Source organism: Dipodomys spectabilis, unplaced genomic scaffold (assembly GCF_019054845.1).
Source record: "Dipodomys spectabilis isolate Male_0828 unplaced genomic scaffold, ASM1905484v1 ptg000146l, whole genome shotgun sequence".
NCBI lineage: Eukaryota > Metazoa > Chordata > Mammalia > Rodentia > Heteromyidae > Dipodomys > Dipodomys spectabilis.
The window spans coordinates 2,266,324-2,288,548 of record NW_024870823.1 but is presented as its reverse complement, the minus strand read 5'-3'; the positions used below and the strand labels follow the sequence as shown (position 1 = coordinate 2,288,548).

The 22,225-nt window shown below is 42.7% G+C and overlaps 1 protein-coding gene across 1 annotated transcript in view; it reads left to right on the top strand.

Moving 5' to 3' along the window:
* Positions 1–2,468: 2,468 nt before the first annotated feature.
* Fntb (farnesyltransferase, CAAX box, beta) overlaps positions 2,469–22,225 on the top strand; it is a 56,120-nt gene continuing 36,363 nt past the window's right edge. The window contains exons 1-2 of the mRNA XM_042691796.1: positions 2,469–2,777; positions 15,411–15,475. Coding sequence (XP_042547730.1) covers positions 2,634–2,777; positions 15,411–15,475 — 209 coding nt within the window. The 5' untranslated portion in view covers positions 2,469–2,633. The remainder of the gene's footprint in view (positions 2,778–15,410; positions 15,476–22,225) is intronic.

The window sequence follows — 22,225 nt, the reverse complement described above, 5'->3', positions numbered from 1 at the left end:
CCACTGTAAAGGTCAGGAGCGACCTCTAGTGGTTTATTTGAAACATTTTTTTCTTTTTGTTTTAGTACGAAGATGCACCGTCCACATTTTGCATTGTGTTTTTAAAAAAAGAAATAAAACCCACAGTTCAATGTAGAAAAACATATCATTCATTTGAAAAAATAAACCCAAAGCATTTTCAGTCCAATCTGGAGTTGCTATTCATGATCATTATTAAGGTGTTTCCCTCTACATCATTCTTGGCAGAGTTGACAAGATTGATGTTCATTTTGCATCTTGAATGAGTATTTTTTTTATTAACTAGAAGAAGGACAACTGGTAGACTATTAATTATCCAAGGCCTAAGGATCTCCTTGATGCTTACACACAGTAAAAACTTCTCATGTTTTTCATTATTGGTCACAGTTGAGTTTTGGTTGTCAGTGGATTTTCCATTGCTTAGTCTGGTCCCTCCCCCTAGATTATCTAGCTTATTTCCTCACTCTAGATCTGCCAAACTGTTTTTTAGGTTTCCTATTATGCAATCTTGCAACACTCTGTGCTTCTTCCTGTCTCATGCCATTTTCTCCGGCTGTAATGAAATAGTCAATTTTGTATTATTGTTTAATTTCTTTTGGTAAATCATGAGAGACCCATTAGGGCAGAGCCTGTCTGGCTTGTTCACCACTGCCTCCTTAGCATTTATTTCAGTACCCAGCATATAACTGATCTCAATAAACATCTGCTGAATGAACAGCCTATCCTCAGAAGATGCTTGCCAGGCTCCTATTAACAGCTCTTGGATCCCACTGCACAGGAGATTGCATTTCAGAAATGGATTTCAATTTCTAGAATATGATTTGTAATTGCTTTAGGTGTACCTGTGAGAAATACAAAGTATTTGTTACAAAACCATTCCAGTTACTCTTTCAGTAACTCCATCTTTAGGATTGAAATCTTGTTTCTGGCTCTTAAGCAAAGCAACAGTTTAACACAGAAGGCTAAATCCTTTATGACCTAGTCCTGATTAGACTCCCCCTCTCCCTACCCCCCCCCAAGAAAAAAACAAACAACACACACAAACACACACAGAGAGAACTAAAGGAAAGACAGTAAGATGCCAAATACAGAGGAAAGTATAATAAAGTAATATTATTTTGTACAGCCACATCCACAATCTCAACTGCAGTCCCACTCATTTTCAGATTTGGTAACATTCTAGCATCAGGGTCTTAACTCAGCAACAACATGATATATTCACCCACATAAGGCCTTTATGCCACCCAGCCTCATCTTTGCAATGACTGTTTCTGAGAGACTGAGGACATAATCAGATGTGAAATATCACATTGGCCTATATTTCTTGGACCTTAGAAATATGACTTGGAATTGAATGGGGATGGCAAAATGTGCTCTCCGCAGCCCCCCTTCTCTTTCGTGTGCGCATGTGCTAAGCCCTAACCACTGAGTTACACCTATTGTCTTTTCCTTCAACCCCTTACTTAGGCTCTTGGCATTATGATTTTGGTGTAGTCTTTTTGATGTTAGCCCTGAAAAATATTATTTTACATTATTGTTCAAAGGCAACAAGGTTTTCCTACGATCAAAATATAGGGAGTATATGATTACACCTACTTCATGAGAATTTCTTTGGTTGTGAATACTTCTAGATAATAAAAGCATACACAGATATACTTGTAACATGTTCTCTGCAACTTTGTTCCCTCTTCTGGAGTCCTCATTTAGTTCTCTTGGATTGCTCCTTAGCATCCTGCAGGTCTTAGCTTAATACATACTTAAGAGAAACTTGGCCTGACTACTAATCTAGTTAGACTCCTAACCCTTTAGTCTCTTTCACAGACCTAATTATGTCATTATTCTAAATTTTCATATTCTGGTCATTCATTTCAATCTATGTATTCCTTTAAAATATAAGGTTTCCAAGGGAAACTTTTGCATTCCTGGGGTTTAACACAAGGCCCAACAGGCAGCATGTGTTCCATAAATATTTGCTGACTACATCTTGGGGGAAGGGTGTCTTACATCTAACTCAGGTTTTCTCTCACATTTTAATTCCTGCTATTGCACTGTAATCCCCCAAGGAGGGAGAAAAATCACAATACTCCTTCCCGTCATCACTGCGAACCGAGAGAGTAATTTTGCTCATTTGTTGAGGAGCTTCTGGCTTCTTCAGAGAGGCTGTCAAAGACCCAACGGTGTGCACAATAGTTCTTAGTAATAGCAACACTGTGGCAGCCAGAAGAGCCGTCAGAATTGCTTTTAAATTTATACTGCTTTTAAATTTATATCCCAAACTCAAGGTTATCTCCTGTTTTTTTTTTGTTTTTTTTTTAAGATTTGCATAGCAAACGCGGGCATTCTCTGCCACGTCTCTTCGAAAGTGAATTCAGAGGCTCGGACCCTTTTCTAGCTCGCCAGGGGGAAGCTGAGCTCCTGCAGCAACTCATCTGTCCAAAGGGGGGCGACAGCATCCTAGTCACTCACTCCCTGAAGATGTGTAGGTGGGAGGAGAGATTCGCGTTCAAAATCTTGACTCTACCCACACTCCGTAGCGCCTTAGCCCGCTCGAGTTTCAATGCGCGTTGTTGCTGGACGAAGCTGAGTCTTACACATCGTCCGCTGCTCTCCCGATCATGGCTTCTCCGAGTTCCTTCACCTACTATTGCCCTCCATCTTCCTCCCCTGTCTGGTCAGAACCGCTGTACAGTCTGAGGCCGGAACACGCGCGGGAGCGGTTGCAGGACGACTCGGTGGAAACAGTCACGTCCATTGAACAGGTGAGGTGGCAGGACTGGGCGAGGCGCTTGCGCGGGGGCTTCTGGGAGTGGGAGTCCCGACCGCCAGGCTGCTCGGCCACAGAACACTTCAGGGAACTACGACTCCCACATTGCACCTCGGCGTGCCCCTTCGGCGAGCGCCCGGGGCTTCCGAGTGGAGCCTTTGTGGGGCAGCCTTGGGGAGGGGTCGTTAGGCCGGGAAGGGAGCGCGGAGTTCGGGACCTCCGTGCCTCCGAGCGGGGAGAAAGGCGTTCTAGGCCCGAGCCCGCCGCAGGCCAGACGGACCGGCCCTCGGCATTCTGCCCCCAAGTTCTGGGACCGTTCGTGCCTTTCCCCCCACCTGCTCACAGTCTCGGCACCTTCAGGGAAACAGTATGGCGGGACGGCGCTCCTACCGTTCCACAGTCGGTTTAATTTCTGACATGCAGTCTCAGGCTGGGGATTGCCTCGTGGTGGCACCAGCTAGGTACTGGACACAGTATGTATTGGACACCGTATGAAGAAACACAAATGAAACAGCCTCTGGGGTGTGTGTGTGTGAGAGAGAGAAAGAGAAACCGCCTCTGTGTGTGTGTGTGTGTGTGCACGCGCGCGTGCGCGCGAGTGGAGAGGGTGGGGGAGAAGACAGGAAAGCAGTTATGGCTTGGAAAGTTCTTATGGTATGGATTAAGGGACTGCTTGTCATTCACTAAGGCCTAGAGGTGAAATTGAGCAGAGCATTTTGAACAGTGTTTGTGAGGACTGAATAGTGCACTACATCGTTTAGCTTTTCTTTTTCATTACCCAATTGGAATTGTTCCCGAATGAGTTGTAGGGCTGCTTGCCCATCTGTTACTAGAAATGGTCAGGATGATTCTTTCAGCACTGACAATCGAGCCTCCCCAACTGCTGACAAAAATAAGATCTCTTAGTAAGATGAGTACTTAGACTTAAGCAAGGAGGGATCTGCTTCCTCTTGGACACCTGAACCTGCAGGCCTCTGTCGAGGCAAAAGTAATAGCAATAAATTTGTTTTACACGTATGACTCAATATAAATTTATAACAAAAGACCTTGAATACGTGGTTATACACATAATAGTAGAGGAGATATTTTAACTGGAGATACATGATAATGGGTAGGAAAGAAAACCTTTACATCCCAGGGGTAATGGTGACACACCTGTAATCCTAACTGTTCAGCAGGCTGAGATCTGAAGATAGAGGTTTGAAACTAGCCCAGGAGGAAAAGTGTGTGAGAATCCGGGAGGGTCGTTGGGCTGGGAGGGGAGTGTGTGCAGAATTAAGATCCTCCATGCCCAAAAGCCAAAAGTGGAACTGTGGCTCAAGTGGTAGAGTGCTAGTCTTGAGTGAAAAAGCTCAGGTACAGTGTCCCAGTACTGGCACCCCTACCCCAATAAAAAACCCAACCCAAACCAAAACAAAAAAAAAAATCCATGAAAACTCTTCTATTGAATCTAGTTTCAAGTGAGTTAGCTAATCATCTTGTCCTAATCTTTTGCCAAAGGTTGCAAAAAAATCAGTGAAAAACTTGTAGGATATTTACAGTGTTCCAAAGGAATGGATTATTAAGTTGATTCAAGTCAAATCTTTTTTCTTTTGGCCAGACTTTGGACTGAGGAGTTACCTTATTCTCCCTTCTCTTTTTTCAGCCCCGGGATAATTTTTTATGTAGTTAACTGAATTGCCCTAGCCGATAAGGGTCTGGATACTAAGGAAAAAGGGGAATCAGTGATTGGTCTGTTAATTTAAAATTCAGTACAGAGACTTCCATGCTTAGAAAGGCACGTAAAAAATAGGGACATTATCAAGAGCTTTTTTGATAGGCTTTTTTTGGGGGGGGGGTATAATTTCTTCCCCCCCTCCCAGAATGCTAAAGTTCTTACCAACTCTTATATTCTAAAGTGGGCAAAATGAGTAATGCAAAAAAGGAGCAAGTTCTCATCTGAAAAAGGATAGAGCCAAGGTCAGGTCCAGGTCTGAGAAGGTACTTCGTCCTAAGAGGTTATTACAGAGCATCTTTCAGATACAGGCCCAATGGTGTGATATATAGTAGAACATCTTGTGTTTCTTTTGCATGTCATTATTTCCACTCATATTTTAAAAAGTCTGTAATGAACAGGTTGGCAATTCCTAAGAAGATAATGAGCTGCGTGTAATGGAGCACAGTTCTAGTCACAGCAGTGGAGAGGCTGAATAAGAGGATCACAATTCGAGACACTAACCTGGGCTACCTAGCAAGACCCTATTTTAAGAAACTTCAAACACATACTCACACAAAAGAAAAATAAAAAGATAATTTGGCTTCCTTAGGGATTTAATCAACATAATGACCATTTATTTTGGTTCTAGCACAGTGCTAAATGCTCCTGTATATCCTGTGTGATTCAGTCTTTACACATTTGGCACATGAGAAAACTGAGGTATAAAGAAGTACTGAATTGGTAGGTTAATGATGTGTTGTGCTTAAGCTGTGGGCAGTGGGCCACCTATGGACTTCTGAGCCCAAAGGAGGGGCCGGAAGGGTTCTAGGAAAGAATTTTAGCCTCCTGCTTCATGGTATTGTCTTTAAAGATTAATGAATGCAGGTAAAACAAGTTGTTCAATATGATTAAACTTCCCAGTTTTGTTTTTTTTGTATTGCGGTGTAGAGGAGTCAGAACTCTGGTTAAATGCTCGATAGGAGGCTGTGTGAATCATTTTTACTTCATTGAAATTCAGCATATACTATATTGTATATAAGGCAGCCTCAAATATCAAATTCTGTAGGCCAGGAAGATGAAAAACAGGTGCGGCTTTACTGAGTTACATAGAGCTTCCTTGTGGAGCAGTCTGGAGTTTTCTTTGTGAGGTGGGGAAGTAAGGGGGAAGGAGAAAGCAAGAGATGTGAGATTTCCTTTAGAGATGTAAATTTCCCTTTGGGATCGGTAACTTCAGAGCAGTTTCCAGAACTTTCCCTGTGTCTGCTGTTTCTCAAAATAATCAGCTCAAAATAATCCTTATGCCAAAGAGGCTTATTTTGGAGTGATGAATTCTGGGCTCCTACAGTCTGATTTTCCTATGGCATATTCTAGTCTGCATCCTCAAAACATGAAGTTACTCATTTCGAGATATGTTTCATTTGTTAAACTTAAAAGAGTTTTGGTGATCTCTCTCTTTTATTACTTGAGAGGAAGTAAAACCAGATTGTTGAGGTGAAAAGCCCCAGCTCCAGTCCCAAGCCATCTACAACTACACCTGAGCCTGGTGCTGGGCCACTGGTTCTTCCAGTACGATTGCCCGTGGTTTGTGGCTGAGATCTGAGGATCTCAGTGGTTCTAAGCCAGTCCAGGCAGAAAAGTCCATGAGACTCATAATTCCATTTTAGCAGCACAGAGCTGGACGTGGAGGTATGCCTCAAGTGATAGAGTGCCATCCAGCTATCTTTTTAATTGCTGAGTGGTTTTTAAAAATAAATATAATATAGGTTTTTGGGTAGTCTCTCTCTTCTCTCTTCTATTCCCCAGATTTTGTCTGTTATAAATAATGCTACTAGAAAAATTCATTTAGAAATCTTTTTGGGTATGTATTTCATTTCTTTTGAATAAAAACAGTAGATGTAGGTAAGTAGGTATTTAATTTCATTTAACAAAACAAAACAATCATGAGGCTTTTCCACAGCTGTACATTTTACACCGTTACCAGCAGTGTGTGTTGTCATTCTGCTGTTAAGTGTGTGCTGGGCCTGAAACTTGAACTGGGAGCTGTCTCTGAGCTTTGTTGCTCAAGGCTAATGCTTTACTTACTGCTTGACCACAACTCCACTTTTGACTTTTTGGTGGTTAATTGGAGATAAGAGTCTCATGGACTTTCCTGGGTTGGCTTTGAATTTCAGTCTTCAGATCTTAGCCTCCATAGTAGTTAGGATTACAGGTGTGAGCCACCAACACCTTTTTTTCCCTCCCTCCCTCCCTCCCTCCCTCCCTCCCTCCCTCCCTTCCTCCCTTCCTCCCTTCCTTCCTTCCTTCCTTCCTTCCTTCCGTCTTTCGTGCCAGTCCTGGGGCACAGCATGGGCAGTGTCCCTGAGCTTTGTTGCTCCAAGCTGGCTCTTTACCTCGAGCCACAGCTCCAGTTCCACCTTTTTGGTGATTTATTGGACATAGGAGTCTCCTAGACTTTCTTGCCTGGGATGGCATTGAACTGTGATCCTCAGATCTCCTTCTGGATAGCTAGGATTATAGGTATAAGTGAGCATTAGCACCAAACTTCATAAATTTTTTTTTTTAAAGTTTATTATGTGTATGTGTTCAATCTGGATCCAATCAATTCCCTTTATTTTAGGCTGCTTTAAATTTTGAAGAGGTAATCTCTTGGGACTAAATCTTCAGTGAGTGATCCTCATGGTCTTTCTTGTAACTGTCATGCAGGAATATTTCTGAAGCAGATCAGATGCTTTAGGTTGTCATTCTCTCCCAAGAGAACCCTTTCATTTTCATTAACATGGTTTATGAACTGTGTGCCCACTGCTCAGGGAAAAATGAGTCTATGGGCAAAACAGCAAAAGCTGTTATCCAAAAGAAAATCTGTTGCAATAGGGCTGTTAAACAAACAGCATTTCTATTGCACAGGCGGAGAACAGCCTGCCTAGGCAGGTTCTTACTTAGATAAGAGAGTTTTGATACAGTAGTCAGTTCCTTTGGGATGGATAGGAGGCATGGAAATTAAGGATAAAGTGAGAGGCCAGGGAATGGGGCATGCTTTAGCATCACTGTTCTTTGCTTTGTTTTTAGCATCAATATAGTCAAGTTAATGTTCATAGTTACTTGCGGCTTAGATAACCCTTTTATTATTTATTGGTAAATCTCAGTTACGTAAAAAAAAGTTACTTAGCCTCTGTTCTCAATATTTCTTTTTATTGTTTATTGTGGTTCTGTGGATTGAACAAGGCCTCCCTCACATATACTAGGCAAGCCCTGAGCCACAGTCCTGGTCCAGGTCCCCCTTGTAATTAAAGTGTAGAATTCAGTAAAATTTATTTATTTATTTTTTTGAGGGGGGGAGGGGGTCCGGTCATGGGGCCTGAACTCGGGACCTGGGCATTGTCCCTAAGCTCTTCAGCTTGAAAGACTCTAGTCCCCTAGGATACTTTCGTAGATGGGAGGGCACCCCAGAAACTCAGACTCCAGGCCGGGAGATGCAACAAGCAAGAGGAGTTTATTTGAGGTTTGCGCAAACGGACTCTCAGCCTCTGGAAGGGAGAGAGTCCTGAGCAGCGGTTACAAGCATTTTTAAAGGCAAAAACCACAAGATTAACGCATAACACAAAGCGTCCCGTGATTGGCCCGTTTAAAGGTCACCATATACACCAGCAATCACTTTGCCACGCGGGAAATTCAGTAACACTCTTTGTAAAATGATTGGCGCGGGGGTTGGGGGTGTGTGGTAACTTTGGACCATAAGGGTTAGGGGAGTTCACATCCGCTAGTCCTGCCAGATGGTCGTAATCTCGGGGTCCCATTTGGGGAATTTCCAAACAGGAACTAAAAAAAAAAAAAAGCACTTGTTCTTTATCTAGGACCACAGACCTTGTCCTGGGGCCAACATCTGGACATTGAGATTTTTACCCAATTCCTTATTTCCAGGGAGGGGGTTGGTGCTAGTGCACAAAAGCAAAATCAGCAGTTAGCAATGGTAAGATGTAACTCTAATTTTTAATCTTTCAAGCTCAAGGCTAGCGCTCTACCACTTGAGCCACAGCACCACTTCCGGCTGTTTTCTTTTTGCCTATGTGGTGCTGAGGAATTGAACCCTGGGCCTCAGGCATGCAAGGCAAGCACTCTACCACTGAGCCACCTTCCCAGCCCCAAATTCAGTAAAATTTTTAAAAGGAATTTAATTATAGATATTCCACCAGTTAAAACTAAGAACTCTTAATTTTCTCATTGTAATGAAGTGTTGGAAATCCGTAAGGCCACCCCTAGGCTGTGATTATTCACTAAAGGATTCAGAGAACTAAACGTACTGTTGTGTTCACGATTAGGGTTTCTGTTCCATTTTCCTTACCTGTGTTTGGCTGGCTATGTTGCCCAAATGGGAGCTGTAGTTGGGACTTGACATGAAGAGGTTCGTGACCTGAAAGTTTTGACCTTAGATGTCTAAGTATTAGAATGCTAAGGAGAAGATAACTCATTTACTTGTCTTTGATGTTCTGTAAACCTCTTCCTCCTGGATAACTTTCTCTTGAGGAAAAACCTCTTGAGGAGGTTTTCCACTATAATTTATTGAATAGATAATATGTCTTTAATTGGTATCTATTCCCTTTCTATATCTACGATTCATAGGTTTGCCCTTTTGATGATGTCCCAGAAGTTTTATAAATTCCATATATATTTTTTGTAGTATTTTCTCAATATCTGACTGATGATTTAATTCTTCTGCTTTGTCATCAGTCCTTTTTTACAAAAATTTTGTGTGTGTGTGTGTCTGCCCTGGGGCTTGAACTGAGGGCCTGGATGCTGTCCTTTAACTTTTTTTGCTCAAGGCTAATGCTCTACCACTTGAGCCACAGCTCCACTTCCTATATTTTACTTTATATGGCAATGTATATTCAAAATTTTGCATTTAGATCCAATCATTAACCACCATATTATTCTTTTCTTATTTAAGACCATGTTTAGAAATACTGGTTGCAAAAGCAGGATAGACTGTTTTTTTGGTTAGTTTATTGGAGATAAGAGTCTTACAGACTTTCCTGCCTGGGCTGGCTTCCAGCTGTAATACTCAAATCTCAGCCTCCTCAGTAGCTAGAATTACAGTATGAGCCTCTGGCAGCCAGTTTTTCAATCCCTGTTTTTAACTTGTTGTATAGCTAAGGCTTTTGATGAACTTTTGTTTGTGCTGGTCCTGGGGCTTGAACTCAGATCTTAAGTGCTGTTCCTGAGCTTTTTGTTCAAGGCTTTTACTCTACTGCTCTTATCACTTGAGTGATAGCATTTTTGGCTTTGTGGAAATGAGAGACTTTCTTGTTGGCTTTGAGCTTCAATCCTCAGTTTTCAGCCCTCTGAGTACCTAGGATTACAAGCATGAGCCACTGGTGCCTGGCTTTGATTTAACTTTTTATTCAGACTATTGAGTGCTTAATTTCCAATTTTTTTCAAAATTTTTATATCTTTGTATATCTTTATTGAATTCTTTCATATCCTGCATTGTCTTCTTTATTTCATTCAGAGTTTCAAGTTCTCTTTGACCTCAGTTGTCTCCTCTCTGAATTTGTTCAGCTATTTATACATCCTTAATTTTATTGGTCATCCTTGTTACCGGGTTTTTGAACCAATTGTTTGAAAATTCTTTTTCTTTCTTTTTTTTTTTTGGGTCCGGTTGTGGGGCCTGAACTCTGGGCCTGGGCGCTGTCCCTCAGCTCTTCAGCTCAAGACTAGCACTCTACCACTTGAGCCACAGCGCCACTTCCAGCTTTTTTCTTTTTTGCTTATGTGGTGCTGAGGGCCTCAGGCATGCAAGGCAAGCGCTCTACCACTGAGCCACCTTCCCAGCCCCTGAAAATTCTTTTTCTTCACTGTCACTTATGACCTTTATTGTGAGTTGTTGGCTTTTGAGGGAAGCACATTTGTTTATTCATTTATGTGCTGTGATTTATGTATCTGGTCACTTTTCAATCTCCTGTGTCTTTTAAGTTAATAACTTAAAACTGGATGGTGGCTGGGATATTGTGTATTTCCCTGTGACTAAGTTGCAGGAGTATGGCTTAGCAGCCAAGCATTCATTTTCAGTGCCACTACACTGTATGTAGACTTATTTTCTACTCAGGGTGAGGAAGCTTTGCTGCAAAAGCTATTGCAGTTGATAAATCATAACCTTGTGTGTGGCAATCCCTAATGAAGACCAGTTACTATCCAGTATCTAGATGAAATAGAAGCAAAGATGTTTGTTCATGATCTAGGAGGACTTTAGTTAACCGGGGTAGTAATGGAAAGAAATAGGGAAGATAACACTAGTGAATAATACAAACTAGGTGATTATATAAGGAAGAGGTGGCAGTTAACCTGGAAAGGAAGGTTTTTTTTTTTTTTTGTTTTTGTTTTTATTTGGATCCGGTTATGGGGCCTGAACTCTGGGCCTGGGCACTGTCCCTCAGCTCTTCAGCTCAAGGCTAGCACTCTACCTCTTGAGCCACAGTGCCACTTCCGGCTTTTTTCTTTTTGCTTATGTGGTGCTAAGGAATTGAACCCAGGGCCTCAGGCATGCAAGGCAAGTGCTCTACCACTGAGCCACCTTCCTAGCCCCAAGGAAGGGTTTTTGGATGGTATGGCTCACATTTGTAATCTGTCTTCACTCAGGAAGATGAGATCTGAGAATTGTAGTTCAAAGCCAGCTTGGGCAGAAAAGTCCATGAGACTCTCCAGCTAACAGCCCAAACCCAAAAGTGGAGCTGTGACTCAAGTAGTAGAGCACTAGCTTTGAACAAATAAGCTCAGGGACATCACTCAGGCCCTGAGTTCAAGTCCCAAGACTGGCAACAAAAAAAAAAAAAAAAGAGAGAGAAAAAGAAAAAGAAAAAAGGAAGGGTAAATAAAAAAAAAAAAAAAAAAACCATGAGGGAGACAAGTAGAAAATATCTAGTTAAATTGTGGTAAGAAAGGGAAAGAAGAGATGAAGAAAATTGAACAGATAAGCACATATCCATCCAAACCAAAAATAAAACACAAAATAAGAAACAAAACACAGAAAAATCAATAATATTTGGCCAACTTAGTTACCAGCTAAAAGTATAAGTAATGAGGAAGGATTAGGGATGGCGAAAGAAATGTGAATGTGAGAGCAATTTAACTGTAGATAGAAATACAAATAGGGAGGGCTGGGAAGGTGGCTCAGTGGTAGAGCACTTGCCTTGCATGCCGATTCCTCAGCTCCACATAAGCAAAAAGAAAAAAGCTGGAAGTGGCACTGTGGCTTAAGTGGTAGAGTGCTAGTTTTGAGCTGAAGAGCTGAGGGACAGCGCCCAGGCCCAGAGTTCAAGCCCCATGACCGGACCCAAAAAAAAAAAATAAAAAGAAAAAAGAAATACAAATAGGGAAGGGCAGTTTGGGAAGGAAATATGATTTAAAATTGAACACTGAAAGGCAAATATTGTAGGTTAGATATGACTGCAGAGAAAAAGGAAGGAAAAGTTGAACAAGTAAGTGACCATCTTGCCTGGTCCTCCACTATCCTTTGAATATTTTTAATATGGATTTGAATAGGTTTGTCTTTGGTAATGGATGTGTTTTTGTTTCAGTTTTGTTTTATTCAGAATTTGTCAACTTACATATAACCATGTCATAGGCAAATCTTTATTTAACGTCCTTGCTGACATGCTTTATGACATATAACTTCCTGTCCCATTCAGTTTGCAGCTAAGGAAAGCATGATGGAAAACTACCATCTGTGTTCTGATTTGGCTGGTGCTTTATATTAGTTCCATATGAGTATCTGGAATGGAAAAAGCATCAAGAGGGATCTGGTACAATGTTCTATTCTTCTAAGTCATGTTCTCGTGGTGGCTTCAGTTTGTTTCTTGAAATATTATAAATTCTTAACCAGAACTTCCCTCAAACTTAGGTTCCAACAAAACACTAAAGCATATTCTGAAACCAAATATAAATGAATTTTACATTGGCTGCCACTTTATATGATTAATATCCCTGCTTCTCTCATCATCACAAATAAATTTGCACATTTGTCAATAGAACTAGAAACTCTAACTCGGGTGTTTTGAAATAATACCCCCCCCCTCCCTTTTTTAATGTTTCCTGGGCAGGGTGGAGGGGAAGGCTGGGATTAGTTTAGTGTTAGAGCACTTATCTAGCTTGCTTGAGGCTCTACATTCTTCTCCTGCCTGGGGGAGGAGAGCAAAAAAAATAAATATTTCCAAGGAAGGAGATCAATATATATCTCAGAGAGGAGTGCCATGGGCATTTAGATACAACATCATTTTAGACTATATAGAATTGCCAATACAGGCAGATGGCTTCCAGCAACTGATAAGAACCATGCAAGAAGCATTAGTATCTGTCTACCACATAAGCAATAATTTTGAGGTATGATACAGCCCATACGCTGAAGGTTCCCTACTCCTGCTCTTAGGAATTTAGAGCGTTGTAACTTGCTAACTAGTCCCCTACCTCATTACCATCCCTTTATCCTTGCAGAACCTACTATGAGATAACCTTGAGGTTTGGCCAACAGGCACATTCGGCTTTTGTGACTTTCTGAGGTCCTTTGTTTTATGGGAGGAACCAACGTGAACCATCTTTCAGGGCTGGGGATGTAGCTCAGTTGTAGTACTTGCCTACCACATGCTAGGCCCTGGGTTTGATCCTTAGCACTACCAGAACAAAGGGACATTTCTTTCAAATGCAGAGAAGGAATATAATTGGTTTTTTTGTTTGTTTGTTTGTTTTTGTCGGTTGTGGGGCCTGAAGTCTGGGCCTGGGCGCTGTCCCTCAGCTCCTCAGAAAGGCGAGCGCTCTACCACTTGAGCCACAGTGCCCCTTCCCACTTTTTCTGCTTATATGACGCTGAGGAATGGAACCCAGGGCCTCACACATGCAAGGCAAACACTCTACCACTGAGCCATCTTCCCAGACCAATAATGATCTGTTTTAAGTTCTTGTCTGGTACCCTGTAACAAAAAACAGATTATCAAATGGAAAATAGAAGCTTATTAACACACACACACACACACACACACACACACACACACACACACACACACACACACACACACACACACACACACACACACACACACACCCCCATATATCTGGTACCCTGTAACAAAAAACAGATTATCAAATGGAAAATAGAAGCTTATTCACACACACACACACACACACACACACACACACACACACACACACACCCATATATACATGGGAGATTCCCAGAGGAAGAGGACTGTAGTGAGGAATTCTAGACCTAACAGGACCAGTAGGACAAATAGACTAGTAGTGATAAGTCCAGAGAAAAGGGATAGGCATATTTTAGGAAGATGCAAAGTAAGCCCATCTTCCAGGTATATTAGGTTTAAATGTTGGAAGAAGGGGTATATGTAATCATAATTATTAAACAATCCCAGTTATGGATGTGGTCAGGTTGCTCATTCTATCAGGATGGGTCAGACAGAGCCTTGTTATAAGAAAGTCATTGTTTGGAAGTGGCGCTGTGACTCAAGCGGTAGAGAGCTCGCCTTGAGCTGAAGAGCCCAGGGACAGCACTCAAGCCCAGAGTTCAAGCCCCACGACTGACAAAAAAAAAAAAAGAAAAAAGAAAACATGTTTATTTGGGCTGGGAAGGTGGCTCAGTGGTAGAGTGCTTGCCTTGCATGCCTGAGGCCCTGGGTTCGATTCCTTAGCACCACATAAGCAAAAAGAAAAAAGCTGGACGTGGTGCTGTGGCTCAAGTGGTAGAGCGCTCGCCTTGAGCTGAAGAGCTGAGGGACAGTGCCCAGGCCCAGTGTTCAGGCTCCACGACCAGACCCCCCCCCCCCAAAAAAAAAAACAAAAAACAAAGTCATTGTTGCCTGGTCCTGCAGAGGGACTGCCATTCTTTTTTTTTTTTAGGTTATCATTTAGATTCAGCTTTATATTTTTTTTTATGTATTTTTATGCAGATACTGGGGTTTGAACCCAGATCCTAGGTGCTGTCTCATAACTTTTTTTGTTTAAGGCTAGTGTTCTACCATTTGAGCTGTAGTTCCAATTCCAGCTTTTGTTATGGATAATTAGATATAAGAGTCTCCCAGACTTTCCTACATGGGCTAGCCTTAAACTGTGATCCTCAAATCTGAGGTGTTTTTTTTTTTTTTTTGTCAGTCATGGGGCCTGAACTCTGGGTCTGGATGCTGTCCCTGAGCTCTTCAGCTCAGGCTAGTGCTCTACCACTTGAGCCACAGCACCACTTCTGGCTTTTTTTTCTGCTTATGTGGTGCTAAGCAATCTAACCCAGGGCCTCATGCATGCAAGGCAAGCACTCTACCACTGAGCCACCTTCTCAGCCCAAATCTGAGATTTTTTTTTTGTGGGGGGGGGGTCCGGTCGTGGGGCCTGAACTCTGGGCCTGGGCGCTGTCCCTCAGCTCTTCAGCTCAAGGCTAGCGCTCTCCCACTTGAGCCACAGCACCACTTCCGGCTTTTTTCTTTTTGCTTATGTGGTGCTGAGGAATCGAACCCAGGACCTCATGCATGCAAGGCAAGCGCTCTACCACTGAGCCACCTCCCAGCCCCTGAATCTGAGATTCTTGAGTAGCTAGAATTACAGATGTGACCTATCAGTACTCAGCTTTAGGTTAAGCTTTTCTTTAGAATTTGGAATGCTGGAAAAAAAAGAGAGAGAGAGAGAGAAATGCAAGGACAACTTGAAATAGATAGCCACTGTTCCAATTTGGATTAGGGTACTGGAAAAACTCGTGTGATGACAATATGGTACATGGGACCACTTACCTCTACCTGCCTCTTGTTCTAAGTCTCTGAATCCAGTCTTAAATACTGTGCAATCAGAAAACACTATATCCAGTGGGCATTTGTGGCAATGAGAAGAAAAAGTTAGCAGTATTGTCATTTATATTATTTTTTCTCTCTTCCATGTCCTGCATCTTACCAGGCCAAAGTAGAAGAAAAGATCCAAGAAGTCTTCAGTTCCTATAAGTTCAACCACCTTGTACCAAGGTAAGCTGTAGTAGGAGATTGAGGGGCCTGGGAGAATACCACCTGGATGAGAGCCTATTATTTTTCCTCCTTGTGCCTATCTAACCACAGGGTGCTCCCTGTGTCTGCTGCCAGAGTGATGCTTGATGACTTGTGGCTACCTGGGCATGCTTGTGACCCCAAACTTAGCCTCAACTGGAACAGTGTGTAAGGAGATGCTCCACTTGGTCTGAGCCACCGAGGGGTGCCCCTTGAGTCCTGACCTCTGAAGTCTGAAGGTAGGAAAGAGAGTCAGGTTTTGGATAAGTTATATCCTGTTGCTTTGGTGTTCAGAGGAGAACCCTCACTCAAACTTGAGAAACAGGCCAGGAAGGGGCAAAGGATAGATGATGCTGATTGAATGCTGGGGCTGGAATCCATCATGTGCTAGATGAGTGCTCTGCCAATGAGCTACATCTCCAAGGATGAATTCCTAATGAGAAATACAACTTTTTTTTTTTTTTTTTGGTTGGGGAGGTGGGAGTGCTTAGCAAGTTGAAGTCTTCAAAGCTCTCTTGGATCAGAAAATCTAAAACAATTAGAAGAAAATCTGAACTTTTATTTTCACAGTATCCTGGAAAGTCTCACACTAGAATTTCATAAAGTTGCTTCATCCCCTTATTAGTATTTCTCTTCCTGTCACAAATTGCTTTTCTAGAATCATCCAATGTTGCATTCTCAGTCATTAGAATTAATTCATAGCCCAAAATCCTGTGTGGCCATCACTTTATCTTAGAATACTTCTTTTTTGGTACTCTCCAGAGTTAGCATGGTGATGAGTCTGGTTAGGATGCTGTAGGGTCTTGAGTCCAGCCTCACCTCCTTCAAGAAGACTTCTTGAGCCCTTAACTGACTAAGTCTTTGCGTGCTTCTCTGTACTTGAACATTATACATGGCTCCAACCTTGCTACCTTTGTATCCTTTTTCCTATCATTTTATTTTGCTACCATTTCCTTGACTGTCCACCCCCATCCCTTTCTGATTATCCACTGCAGAAAACAGGGAAAAGCACTTATTAAAAAAAAAAAACAGGCAGGTGCTTATCTCTAAAGACTGTTTCTTCACTGGGAAGGCAAAGAGGAAAATATCAGCCAATGAGGAATCTTCCCCAGACTTGTAGACCAAAGCTTTACATTATATTATCTCAAAGCTCAGGCCTAAGCAAGGTGATTATTCTATTTCTCTTGTCAGAAGCTGCAACTGGAGTTAGCAAATGATACCATTTATGTCAACAGTGTGGGAGAATGAGCTGGTTGGATGTAATGGCATCGATGGTGCTTCCTCTACCCCCACGCACAAGCCAGTACCCCTCAGTTTTCCCAGTGGTTGCGAGACTTGTTGATGGTAAGGGGAATGATTGATTTAGGGGCCCCAAATGACTCACCTGCTTGGGCTCTGAGTCACTGTCTCCTGCCTGGAGCTCTGTGGACACATGGCCTCTCTTCCCACAAGGGACCTATGATTAATAGCTATTCCTTTTGCATTCACCATCAGAGTAGACCCTTATACTCCTTCCTTTGTGCTGATAGGTAAGTGAGTCTGAGGCTACAGTCTGGAAAAAGTTGTTTAGGAGTTACGGTTGAGGACAATAAAAAATTCAGATGTGGGTGGAAAACAAGTACTCCTTTGGAGCTTTGGGCCCCGTGAGATAGAATAGATCTGGACTCTGGGCTTGTTTCAGGAATATGACAGCTTTGTATTTTATCATCATTGGCTATAAAACTTGTTGTTTTAAAGGATGCTAATTAGCCTGCTAATTAATATTACATGGTGGCTGAATATGTGTGTGTGTGTGTGTGTAGCAATATAAGGCTGAAGCAAAACATCATCATAGAATAAACTTCTTGGATATCAGAATAAATCTGGAGGCTGGGAAGCTAGCTCGGGGAGAGCTCCCTGTGGGTTTGATTCCTAGCACTGCAACAAAACAAAAACATGAAAATTAATCAGAATTTCAAATTATTAACATAATTTTAATATTTTACAGTTTAGTAGTCAACATTTTGTAGGAACAAACTTCACTGTTAGCTAAAGTGTATCTTTAGACTTTAACAATAAATCTAGGTGGCTGGGTATTTGTGTTTCTGAGGTCATGATGCTGATCAGATGTGACAGAATTGTACACTGCCAGGAACTCTGACCACATACAGGCCCAGGGTACCTGCAGTGATACTTCAACAGCCTTCCAGAGCCAAAGCCAAATTTGATTTCACTGAAGTTTCAAGGCTGGAGATGAATGTGGATACATTTCAAAATGACTACCCTTTCCCTTCCCCACACACACCCCTACCCCCACCCCCAAGATCCCAGAAATTATTCCATGATTTTTTGCGTGTGTATGTGTGTATGAGCCTGTGACTCACTTGGAGTCATTCCATAGGATTGCAGATAAATTTCAGTCATTCTAATTCTCTATCCTGCTTTCTTAAACATGAATTGATTCTTTTTTTTTTTTTTTTGGTCGGTCATGGGGCCTGAACTCTGGGCCTGGGCGCCGACCCTCAGCTTTTCAGCTCAAGGCAAGCACTCTAGCCACAGTGCCACTTCCAGATTTTTCTGCTTAGGTGGTGCTGAGGAATGGAACCCAGGGCCTCATGCATGCAAGGCAAGCATTCTACCACTGAACCACCTTCCCAGCCTGATTTTCTTTTCTTTATGGTTGTGAGATTTACATCCATTCCTGGAGTCAGTGAGGTAGTAAGTCCCAAGGTTTTTTTTAAAATTTAATTTAAATTTAAATTTTAATTAATTTATTTATTTTGTTGGTTGTGGGGCTTCAACTCTGGGCTTGGGCACTGTCCCTATGCTCTTCAGCTCAAGGAGAGCATTCTACCGCTTAAGCCATAGCGGCACTTCCGGTTTTCTAGTGGTTTATTGGAGATAAGTGTCTCATGGACTTTCCTGCCCAGGCTGGCTTTGAACTGTGATCCTTAGATCTCAGCCTCTTGAGTAGCTAGGATTACAGGCATGAGCCACTGGTACCCAGCTCAAGAAACTTTTTTTTTTTTTTTTTTTTGGGGGGTCTGGTCATGGGGCCTGAACTCTGGGCGTGGGCGCTATCCCTCAGCTCTTCAGCTCAAGGCTAGCACTCTACCACTTGAGCCACAGCGCCACTTCCGGCTTTTTTGTTTTTGCTTATGTGGTGCTGAGGAATCGAACCCAGGGCTTCAGGCATGCAAGGCAAGCGCTTTACCACTGAGCCACCTTCCCACCCTCAAGAAACTTTTTGACCATAGTTGTTGTTTTTATTTTTGTTACCTGGGGCTCGAACTTAGGGCCTAAATACACTGTCCCCGAGCTTTTTTGCTAAAGGCTACCTAGCCCTTTGCCATTTGAACCAGAGCTCCACTTTCAGTTTTTTGGTTATTAACTGGACATTTCTGCCTGGGAAGCCTTCAAACAATGATCCTCAGATCTCAGTCTTCTGAGTAGTTAGGATTACAGATGTGAGCTACTGGCACCCTGCTTGACTATAGTTTTAATGGTTTTGTTTGTCAGCATCTTGCTTTCCTATGAAAGTTTATTTTTTCCGCCTTGTACTTTTATTCCATACTCTTTAAGAATTTACTCTTTTAGGGCTGGGAAGGTGGCTCAGTGGTAGAGCGCTTACTTTGCATGCATGAGGCCCTGGGTTCGATTCCTCAGCACCACATAAGCAGAAAAAAAAAAGCCAGAAATGGCGCTGTGGCTCAAGTGGTAGAGCGCTAGTCTTGAGCTGAAGAGCTGAGGGACAGCACCCAGGCCCAGAGTTCAGGCCCACGACCGGACCCCCAAAAAAAAAAAAAAAAAAAGGAATTTACTCTTTTATTTATTTCATTAGCTTCCCTGAGAAACCTAAAATAGTGTCCATGCACATGCATGTGCAGACATACACACAAACATTCACATATAATTTTGAAATTGTTCTCTCTGAGGCAAAAGTGAGCCAGTGCTTCTCAGAAGTGAGAAATACTGGCAATGTCCTGACCTGAAAGAGCTCTGGAGGTTTGCGTTGCAATGGCTCTGAAGCCAGAGTACCTGAGATAAAGCTCCACTGGCTGAGCTTGGCCTCCACTGGCTTCTGCCACCCCATATCCAAATGCTATTTAGAAGTTTTAAAATTCCAAGGAGTCCTTAATGGTTGGTCTTTCTCGGGTTCTTGCAGGTAAATTCACCTTCTCTCTGGTGATGTATGATGTGCCTGGTGCTTGTTTGTCTAGAGAAGCCTTTAGTGGGTTTAGGAAGTTCCCAGTAGCCAGCAATGGACTGCATCCTTTGTCCTCTCATCTGTCACAGCCAACCATGCCACTGAGCGATGAACACATTCCTCTCTGCTGTGTTCACTTGAATTCTTTCCACTTTTTCACTCAGTCCGCAACAGTAACAGGAGGGGTTCCAGAGGGTCAGCCAGTCTCCTAGGCTTGGGAAACAGGCATGTGTAGCAGGCTAGTGCAAGGCTAGTTGGGTCCTGTTCCTATTGGACTCATGGTTTTGGGGAGGTGGACCTTAAGTTGGTGAGTGCAAATAGACTTTACCAATGGGATGTTCCAAGAGAGAACCACAGGGAGGATCTAACTTATGTTGGGAAGTCAGTGGCAGCCTCTCAGAGAAAATGACATTGGAGCTGAGACCTGTGGGGTAAGTAGGGTACCTAAGTGTGAGTGTTCCAGACAGAATAATAGCATGTGCAAAAGTCCTGAGACTGAAGAGAACCAAGCTCAAAGAAGGCAATGAGGATGAGAGGCAATGAAGGCTTGACATGATGAAGGAAGGGGATGGATGCATGGTAAAGGTTAGCAGGACTCACCTTAGCCTGAAGTACAACTCCCAAGGTCATCCAGTACACAATATTTCTAGGTTAATTCCAGTAGCTTTAAGGTGTTTGCCTATTTGGTCTTCCTCTTGAGAAGCTGGTGTTCAGTCCTCTTTTGCACTGTCACATCTGGCCTGAAGCCCTTGTTGACAGCAGGTTCTTCTTCTGCTGCTCTACCTGATTGCCTTTGGGGTTGTATTGTTCAGAGAGAAAGGGGAGGAGTTATAGCTTTGACTTTCTACACTAGAGGTGAACTGAGGATAAAAGAATGGTAAGAGTGTTAGTCAGCCTGGGCTGACATAACCAGATTCCACAGCCTGGGTATTCTGAGACACAGAAACTTACTTTCTCACAGTGGTGGAGGCTGGAGATGTCCAACATCAAGATGCTGGCAGGATTGGTTTCTCCTGAGGCCTGTCATCAGGGTTACAGATGTCTGCCTTCATGCTGTATTCCTACATGTGTTTTCACCCCTCTGGTGTCTTTTCCTGTTCTTGTAGGGATACTAGTCTTTTGAGATTAGGGCCCCATTTATATGACCTCATTAATCTAAGTGCCTCTTTTTTTTTTTGTCAGTTGTGGGGCCTGAAGTCTGGGCCTGGGCACTATCCTTCAGCTCTTTAGTTCAAGGCTAGCCTTCTATCACTTGAGCCACAGCGCCACTTCTGGCTTTTTCTGCTAATGTAGTACTGAGGAATCAAACCCAGGGCCTCATGCATGCAAGGCAAGCACATACCACTAAGCCACCTTCCCAGCCTCTCAAAGTGCCTCTTTAAGGGACCCGCTTTCTAAATAGTCACATGGGAGATTAGGATGTTAGCATGAATTATGCAACCCATAATATTAACTCTTAGTGTAGTTAATAATTGACCAAAAGAAACTGGGCATGTAGTCTTCTATTGAAAAGAGTAAACCCTAGTATATATGGGTATGTGCTTATGATTAAATGGATGAGAGTGAAAAGAAGTGTTTGATTGTGGAAATGGTTACTAGAAGGAATTTCTTTTCCCTTGGTTTTTGGATCAAGTTTGTCTTGAGATGAATCAGCTGAAGAAACTTAGCAGGACTCCTGGGACCTGGCTGTCTACAGTAAGGTTTGAGGTTAGAGGAGAACTATTGAAGGGCTTATCTTAGGGTTGACTCAGCTTCTGTCCCCAGGGACCAGGGCAAAATCCAAAGTGACCTAGGTGATGTTCCTGAGCAGGTGGGGCTTCAGCTATTCTTGCCATTTTAGTAAAGTGGAGTCTCTTACCCTCTTGAGGCAAAGCATTTGCCTTTGAGATTTTAGATTTCCTTAAGGATGACAAAGCTTCTTTCAAGAAACAAGCTAAGAAGGCAAGGAAACAGCTTCTTTCTCTTCTCCTTCCTCCTTCCCTTTCCTTCTTCCCTCCTTCCCTCCCTCTTCCTCTTCTTTCTCCTCCTCCTCCTTTCTTTTTTTTGTGCTAATACCAAGGCTGAACTCTGGATCTTATGCTCACTTGGCCTGCTTACTTGTGGCTGTACCACTTCAGTCTTGTCTCTAGCCCAGCTTTTTGCTGGTTAATTAGAGATGGAGTGTCATGGACTTTTCTGCCTGGGATGACTTGGAATTTTATTCCTAAAGATCTCTTGTCTCCTGAGTAGCTAGGATTACAGGCATGACCCAACTGTGCCTAGTTGGCTGGTTGTCTGGGCCTTTTGCTGTGTGGTGCTTGAGAACACTAAGTATGTGATTGAATTTCAACTTCTCTTTGGAGGCAGTATCCTTCTTTTAAACTGACGGGACAAAGATGCAGAGAAAACAGTCCCTTGTGGCCAGACAGAAACTGACCTTATCAAACTCCTGCTTCCTTTCCCCAGCATTCTACTTAGGATCCCCAGATTTTTGTTATCAAGAACAGAGTGCTAGCTTGCCTGACATTCTAAACAAGGCAGCTAAGTTCTCTTTTGGTATATTCTGG